General features: G+C 48.3%; 1 protein-coding gene across 3 annotated transcripts in view; it reads left to right on the forward strand.

Annotated features, from left to right (window-relative positions):
* HIPK1 (homeodomain interacting protein kinase 1) overlaps window positions 1–8,324 on the forward strand; it is a 45,721-nt gene extending 37,397 nt beyond the window's left edge. For all 3 annotated transcript variants that reach the window (XM_079760478.1, XM_079760477.1, XM_079760476.1), the window contains exons 13-16: window positions 63–269; window positions 699–940; window positions 2,494–2,624; window positions 3,698–8,324. In XM_079760478.1, coding sequence (XP_079616604.1) covers window positions 63–269; window positions 699–940; window positions 2,494–2,624; window positions 3,698–4,186 — 1,069 coding nt within the window. In that variant the 3' untranslated portion in view covers window positions 4,187–8,324. The remainder of the gene's footprint in view (window positions 1–62; window positions 270–698; window positions 941–2,493; window positions 2,625–3,697) is intronic.
* Window positions 8,325–8,893: the final 569 nt, after the last annotated feature.

Consider the following 8,893-nt stretch of genomic DNA (forward strand, 5'->3'; position numbering starts at 1 on the left):
AAATATGTACACAGTTTTGAGGCCAAGAACTGAATGGTCTTTCTTCTGACCTTGGCCTACAGGTCTTCTCTGGATGTTCTGCCTTCTCAAGTCTATTCCCTGGTTGGGAGCAGTCCCCTCCGAACCACATCTTCCTATAACTCCCTCGTCCCCGTCCAAGATCAGCATCAGCCAATCATCATTCCAGACACTCCCAGCCCTCCTGTGAGTGTCATCACTATCCGCAGTGACACCGACGAGGAAGAGGACAACAAATACAAGCCCAATAGGTAAGAGGGGTGAATGGTGGCTGCTACCCTTGGCCGTAAACTGTTGGCTTCAGGCAAGTGGGAATGGGTATGGCTGAGGCAACATGAATCGTTGTTAGAGGCGTGTACTCTGGAGTCATTCTGTCCTGGGTCTGAATCCTGTCTGATCACTGTGTGCCCTTGGTCAAGTTTCTTCATTTTCCTATGCCTTAGTTTCCTCATCTTCAAAATAAGAATGATAGTAGCTACTTCGTAGAAGTGTTCCAAGTATTCAGTGAGATGTATGTAGAGTGTGAGAACAGTCCCTCAGAAGTTTGCTGCTGCTATTATTATCACTATTGTCACTGTCATTGTCGGCATCATCATCATCGTCACCCTGGGAGGACCAGAGACCATCAAAGAAACATTGCTAGAAGGAGGTTGAATTCTCATGTATTTTCTTCTCCTCAGCTCTGGCCTGAAGGCAAGGTCCAATGTCATCAGCTACGTCACTGTCAACGACTCTCCCGACTCTGACTCTTCCCTGAGCAGCCCGTATTCCACCGAGAACCTGAGCGCTCTCCGGGGCAATAGCGGCCCCCTTCTGGAGGGGCCGGGCAGAGGCGTGGGCGATGGCCCTGGCACCCGCACCATCATTGTGCCTCCGCTGAAGACTCAGCTTGGTGACTGCACTGTAGCAGCCCAGGCCTCGGGTGAGTGACTCCAGCTGGAGTTGAATTCTCCTTGGATGTGTGTATCCTTAGCATTTTGCTGTGCCGATGGTGGAGACCGTGCCATAGATCTTCTTAAAGATTACTTAATTCAGAAACTAGTTCCTTGTGAAATTAATTTTGGCCGTCAGTTTATCTTCCTGTGTTTATTTTGCTTGGATTAATATAAAAACGAATTTGTATTCTCACAAATACACTCACTGTTGATGGGAGAAAGTTGACAAGACATATGGTATGTGGCAGGGAGAATTAGCAATGTTTTGTTGTTGTTGTTTTGCTATAGGTGATTTGCTTTTGACAACCCAGAAGTGGACAGGAACTGGTAATATTAGAAATGACTGCAAAAGTGTTTTTGGAAAACAATATGAACTTTAGTCCTTTTCTCTGCCAATGTCATAGCAGCGGTCCTTTCGTGGGCTTTATTATCAGCATGATCCCTCCATCCTTTTTGCTGTTAGATGCTGGGCGTAGGCTTCTTGGTTCAGTCGTTGGGTAATGCTCACTGCAGTACCAAGCCCCAGGGTTCCCTGGCTCAACACACAGGTTTCCTTCTCCCCCACATGACTTCCCATACAAGTGTTTCTGGTTGGCAGGCCTGCGGCGAGTTAGGGACCAGAGCTTGGCCTCCTCAGCATCCAGCCAGAAAGAGGAAGAGAGTTTGGGGAAGGCACACACATGTGTTAACCTCTTTAGCCCTAGAAATAGTGAGAACTAATCACGTGGCCCCACCCAGAGCTAGGGGGCCCGGGGTACGTAGTCCTTGACTAGGCAGCTGTTTTCCAGTGGAAACTTAACCTGAAGGAGGGGAGCGTGCATTCCTGGTGTCAGTATAGCTCTCTGTGCCGTACTTGTGTGCATTCGTGTTTTACAGTGAACTATGTTGCTGCCTCTAACCTGAGGGTATCGTGTTAGGTGTAGACCACTGTCCACTGCAGACAAGGCAGACCTTCCCGATGCCAGGCCCCTGAGCGAGAAGATTAGGAGCTCTGGTCACGGTTGGGTGCCAAGAATGTAGGCTGCTCCACAGCCACTGAATCACTGCTCCAGCCTCCTAGTGGCGGGCAGGAGGACGCAAAGTGCTGGAAGTTGAACTTGCTTATTCAGCTGCCCTGCAGTTTCTTAGAATTTGAAGACAGTGAGTGCCCACAAGATAGAACCTTGCCTTCCTTTCAACCCTGTTAATACTCTGCTGTCCTATTACAAGTGTCTTACTCAGCTTCACGTCCATTCTACACTTGTTTACTCCCTTCCTACATAAAGCCAGGCTCCTTGGGACAGGAACTGTGTCTTGCTTATATTTCAGTTAATACGTGGCACATCAGGAGATTGGAGAATATCGAGGGAAGTGAGGATCCTTCATGGGCTTTGGAGCAAGGCAGAAAGGAAAGGGAAATATAGTGTGTACACCTGACACCTTAACTCCTGCAAGCCTCACACTGACGTGGACTGGTTATGCTGTGTGATGCCCTCTGAGGCTCCGCCCCTGATTCCGAACCGTGTCTCCTCATACCTAATGAAGGCCTGCCCTCTCTTAGGTCTCCTGAGCACTAAGACCAAGCCTGTGGCCTCGGTGAGTGGGCAGTCCTCTGGATGCTGTATCACCCCCACCGGGTACCGAGCGCAGCGCGGGGGGACCAGCGCGGCACAGCCACTCAACCTCAGCCAGGTAAGCGCCAGGGGCTGCTGGCTTCTGTTGGGGGCCCCCCTGTTGTTACTCTCTGGACAACCCCACTTCTGGCTGGACTGCTGAATAAAGCCCAATGAAGCTCCTTTTGTGTCTAACTGTGTGGTGTTCTGTGGCCCGTGTCAGATCCGCACATGCTGTCTCTGCATCCGTGTGTAAGTGTGTGCAGGATGCACATCCCGGGGTTTCCATCAGACTGTCCTGTCTGTCCTGGGAGATAAGAAATGTCTGGAATGCAGAAGGAGCCTAAGGCGCTTTAGTCCGTGTCTGGTTCTGCACCACCACACGCTTTGAGACCAGATTCTCTTGCTTCATCTCCCAGATCATAAATAACATGAGCCTCACACTGCTTGAGGCAACAGACAGGGAAAAGCTTTCTGGCCACCTTATCACCGGTTCTAGTCCTACATGTTGTGTGAGCCCAGGATTTGGGGCCTTTTCCTCCCATCCGATCCTCTGCTAGGGTACAGGGGGTCACTATTCTATCTGCAGTCACTCTTCCTCAGCTCAAATTCTGGTGCCTGTGTGATGTCTCCTAGTAGTGAGAAAGTGTACATATGAGGATGTAACTGCATGTGTGTGTGTGTGTGTGTGTATGCGTGTGAGAGAGAGCGCACACATGCAAGTGCAAATGTAAATTCGAGTTAGTGCGTGTGTTTTAGGCTCCACAATTTACGAGGGAGATGAAGAACTTAGAGGAGAACAAAAGAAAGCATTGCAAGAAAGAAAGGTTAGGAAAAATGCAGACTCACTGACGCCAGACTAGGGTGAGTTGAGCCACCAGTTACTAACTTGCAGGAGTGGGTAGCCTTCCGAACGCCTGACCCCCTTCCTGTCATGCTTAAGAGCAAGGCGCTGCCATCTGGGCTGGGCTAGGATGTGCTGCCAGGAGGCAGAGGGCTGGACGGCTGCCTTCTGACAGCAGGCCGTCTTGGAGGTCAGCGCCCTGGCAGCCCGGCGGCAGCGGAAGGTAGAACCTCAGCTCTCAGCTTGGCCTTCGGTGCCCTGACCCAGGGTGACTGCGAGATGCCTTACTCCCTTCTTCCTCCTTCCAGAACCAGCAGTCATCGTCAGCTCCAACCTCGCAGGAGAGAAGCAGCAACCCTGCCCCCCGCAGACAGCAGGCGTTTGTGGCCCCGCTCTCCCAAGCCCCCTATGCCTTCCAGCATGGCAGCCCGATACACTCGACGGGGCACCCACACCTGGCCCCAGCCCCTGCTCACTTGCCAAGCCAGCCTCACCTGTATACGTACGCTGCCCCCACCTCTGCTGCTGCCCTGGGCTCCACCAGCTCCATTGCTCATCTCTTCTCCCCGCAGGGCTCCTCAAGGCACGCTGCAGCCTATACCACCCACCCCAGCACTCTGGTGCACCAGGTCCCTGTCAGTGTGGGGCCCAGCCTCCTCACCTCTGCCAGTGTGGCCCCTGCTCAGTACCAACACCAGTTTGCCACCCAGTCCTACATTGGCTCGTCCCGAGGCTCAACAATTTACACTGGATACCCACTGAGTCCTACCAAGATCAGCCAGTATTCCTACTTGTAGTTGGTGAGCGTGAGGGAGGAGGGGCCGTGGCTGCCCTCTCTGGCCCCGAGTTCTGCAGAATGGCAGAATGGGCTGTGCTCAGCTCCTCCCCTACTCTCTCCTGAAACTCCTTAGCCAGCCCCTCGCTCTGCAGGGCCCACTGACCGAAGGTTTTTCTCTGGGGAACCTGTCTCAGTGTTGACTGCATTGTTGTAGTCTCCCAAGTCCGCCTGTTTTTAATTCCTTATTTTTGCGACAGCCGTCTGCTATTTGGAAGATTCAGATGCCCATCTTCTGCAGTGACCAAGGGAGAGAGGTCATTCTGAAGTCACCCTTGGAAAAATATTTTCTCTCGGACTTTTGTTTCTATAAATGCTTTTAAAAACAAGTGAAGCCCCTCTTTATTTAACTTTGTTTTGTTGTAGTTACTGGTCAGAGGAAAAATGCCGATAGAAGGACTTGGAGTCTGTTAGTGAGAAAAAAAAAAAATCATTGCTTTTTGCTTGTTTAAAAACCAAGACTTAATTGCCTGTTTTAAGAGTAGCTTTCACAAGTCCTTATTTTCCTATCAGGCACTTCTCCTCAGAATTTTACTTTTGTCTGTGAGATATTTAAACTTAGAGTGTTTTAGTTTTGTTTTCATGTCACATTATACTTAATGGGCAATTGTTATTTCTGCATAACTGGTTGTGTACTGCTCTGAATTACTATTGGGATTCTCTCATTGCTCTGTGTGTATTACAAAGTAGTGCTCAAAAGGCCGCTCACCGTGTGCTGGTAACAGCGCGAGAATCCATGCCTGCCATGAAAACACAAAGCCCCAGGTGTTCTTCTTAAACGAAGCACCGTGCATTATTTTGAAATTATTTTTTAAAATGTCCTGATTCAGCTCACATTTTATTATGGAAAAGCCATTGAGGTGGTTGCTATTGTATGGTGGTGGTGGTTTTATTATATGCAAAATCTCTTTGTAGTATGCGCTACTGGCATTGATGAGCTTCGCCTAAAGATTAGTAAGTATTTTCAATAATCCACCTCTCTCTCTCCTCCCCTCACCTCTCCCTTCTGTTCTCTGTGATTGATTTGGGGAGAAAGCGAAAGAATCTGAGACCAGATGAGAACATCGTGTATAGCTTTTGTACTTTAGACTAGCTTCCTTTGTATGCCAGCAGCAGACTGAATGCTCTGATTAAGACTTACACAATAAGTGCATGTAGGAATTGCAAAAAATATTTTAAAAATTTATTACTGAATTTAAAAATATTTTAGAAGTTTTGTAATGGTGGTGTTTTAATATTTTGCATAATTAAATATGTACATATTGATTAGAAAAATATAATAAGCAATTTTTCCTGCTCTCCCAAGATGTTATTTGTAATCAAATGTGTAGTGATTACACTTGAATTGTGTATTTCGTGTGTACCTGATCCTCCAGTGTTACCCGGGAGATGGAATTGGTGTCTCCGTTGTATTTAAACCAAAATGAACTGATCCTTGTTGGAATGTATGTGAACTAATTGCGATTCTATTAGAGCATATTACTGTAGTGCTGAAAGCGCAGGGCATCGCCTGCAGGAGAGGAGACCGTTGGAATTGTTTTTGCACAGGTGTGTCTGGTGAGGACTTGTTCAGTGTGTGTCCCTCCCTCCCCCCTCTGCCCCTCCCCTATTGTAGTGCCTTATATGATAATGTAGTGGTTCTAGAGTTTACAGTGAGCTTGCCTTAGGATGGACCAGCAAGCCCCCGTGGACCCTGAGCTGTTCACCGGGTTTATCGGAACAGGACTAGTAGCTGTGCTGTGTACATGCATTGTGCTCAGTTTCCCTGCCGACACGGAAACCTTCAAATAGCAGCTTTCCTCCTCTCCCGCCGCCTCTGCCCCTTCCCATCCCGGCGGCGCCTCAGCCTCGCTCTCTCAGAAGCACGTCCCCACGTGGCTCCCCACTGCGCGGCCACCTGCTCCTGTGAGCATTCACGGCGCAGGTGAGGCGAGTCAAGCCAGTATTTAATATGCATCGTTTCTTCTTTCCAAAAAGGATGTGCAATCACTTTGAGAATGAGATTCCCCCCCTTTTCCCACGTGGTAGTCCTTCCTGCAGATAGCTGACATTCCTAGTAAAATATTTGCTTGTTGAAAAACATATAACAGATGTGTTTATACCAAAGAGCCTGTGTATTGCTCCCCGTGTCCCCATACTACGAAGAGTCTCGTGGTGCCACTGGTGGCAGCGGAGAATATTAGGAAAGTACCAAAGCCATTGGGCTTTTGAGGTTCCTTTTTGCCAACTTGTATATTCTCGGGGCCCTTCCAACTGTGAAACTGCCCTTGTCCTCTCAGCTCCTGCATGGATCGGGGTCAAATGGAGGGTACTGCGGATGGGGATGTTCCTGCCCATAAAGATTTTGGGGAAGAAGGTTAACCCTAAGGCACAGAAGTGTTCCATCTGAATTGAAAATGACAGTTGAGGGGTACGTCTAGGACGGGTTCTTTGCGGAGATGGCGTAGGGAGGTGCAGGGTGGAGATGGGGGATTTCATGGAGCCCGGGCAGCCAGCCCTGCTCGGGGTGGAACACCGAGGAGCTGTCAAGGTGTTTGGAGTTTCTTCTTTGTGAGGAGTCTGGGCTTCCGGGAGGGGCAGTCAGGACAGCCTGCCGGGAAGGTGTCGGCGCTCTCTATGCGTTTTCATTCTCTTAAGTTGTGTGTCCAGCGCTCTACTGGTCAAGATACCCAAGCAGTTAGTATCGCTTCTGTCACTAGTGCGTTAAGTGTTCTGGTCGGCGTGTGTGGACTCTGTGTCTCCTTTGTGCCAAGCCCACTCGGAGTTTCTTGCTTCAAAGGCAGAGCTAGTTTCTAATGGAAACTTTTTTGTTCCTTTTCTTTACAAGGGATAGGGATTGTTGTTTTTGTAAGAAACAAGATGCAGGAAAAGCCACCACAAAACACTCCACTCCTGCCCCCAGTCCCGTAGGTTAGATACCGTTTAAAGATGCGGGAAAAGACGATGCCAAGATTTATATTGTTACCTTCATCACCTTACTAGCATTGTGCGGCTTTAGGGATTTTAGAGCTTTTCAGCCAGTCTATCAATTGGCATTTCAGATTCACCCAGGTAAAAACCCACCTGTGTCTGCTGAATGTATCTGTGCTCCGTGTGGCTTTCGGTCCTGTCCCTGGGGCTTGAGCGGCTGGCGTGCGTCCGAGTGGCCTGGCCTCCGAGCAGGTTTAGGCTTTAGGCCCTCTCCGGAGTGCACTTCCGGCTTCTCCCCTTCCGGGTGAGAGAGCAGTGGGGAAGGGTTAATTAAATGCAGCCACTCTTGGCGAGTCAAGACACCTGATCACTCTGGAGTTCTTAATAGCCCCCAGGCGGTGATCCTGCGGTCAGTGCTCAGCTCCCAGCCCCAGTAAGCACTCCACATCAGACGGTCTGCCATCCACCATCCTCCAGGAGAGGGGGTAAGCCTGAGGGCCCACAGCCAGGCAAGTACAGTCAGGGCGTTTTATTCAGCATTATTATGCAAAAACCCACTGGTTAGGGTGGTTTAAGTTAGGGAATGAAGTTGCCTCCCAGTGACAGGAATGGCCCAAGCCTGCTTCCTATTTTGATTTTGTTTTTAACTGATGGATGGTGCAGCATGTCTTCATGGTTGTTTGTTGCGTAACTTTATATAATGTGTGGTTTTGATTCAGCTTGGAAAATAATCTCACTACATGTAGCAGTACATTCTATGTGCATTCTATGTAATGTTAGTGTTTCTGCTTTGAATCCTTGATATTGCAATGGAATTCCAACTTTATTCAGTGTATTTGATATGCTAGTTATTGTGTGCGATTAAACTTTCGTTGCTTTCTCCCTTTTCTGGTCGTGCTCTCCCTTGGACAATGAGCCTCTAGAAGCAGTTTCTGAGAATTACTGAGCTATGTTTGTAATGCAGATGTACTTAGGGAGTATGTAAAATAATCATTTTAACAAAATAAATAGATATTTAAAATTTAATACTAACTACGGGAAAAGGGTCCATTGTGTAAAACATAGTTTATCTTTGGATTCAATGTTTGTCTTTGGTTTTACAAAGTAGCTTGTATTTTCAGTATTTTCTACATAATATGGTAAAATGTAGAGCAATTGCCATGCATCAATAAAATGGGTAAATTTTCTGATTCATGTGGCTTTTTCACTTTTGTCATAGGGATACAAAGGGAGTCACCAAATGGCATCTTTGGATACCTAAATACACCTGAGAATCAGTAGACAAATTATGTATTAGAGACAAATTCATCTTCCATACAGACCTCCACAGCGGAAATGAGTGGGCATTGGGAGGGGACTTTTCCCAAGAACGGAGTTGCAGGGCCCTAACTGGAGATCTGGCCCTTGCAAAGAAGCAGAAACCTCTGACACAGCAAGTTCCACCTGACACTTAACACAGCAGAGTGAAAATACCAGTAAGAATCACAACCAGAGCCCTAACCGGTTTGGCTCAGTGGATAAAGCGTTGGCCTGCGGACTCAAGAGTCCCAGGTTTGATTCCGGTCAAGGGCATGTACTGTGGTTGCGGGTACATACCCGGTGGGGAGTGTGCAGGAGGCAGCTGATCAATGTTTCTCTCTCATTGATGTTTCTAACTCTCTATCTCTCTCCCTTCCTCTCTGTGGAAAATCAATAAAATATATTTAAAAATAAAATCACAACCAGAGTGCTCCTTCCCCTCCGTGCAGCTGGTGGGGAG

This window comes from Cnephaeus nilssonii (assembly GCF_951640355.1).
Source record: "Cnephaeus nilssonii genome assembly, chromosome: 21".
NCBI lineage: Eukaryota > Metazoa > Chordata > Mammalia > Chiroptera > Vespertilionidae > Cnephaeus > Cnephaeus nilssonii.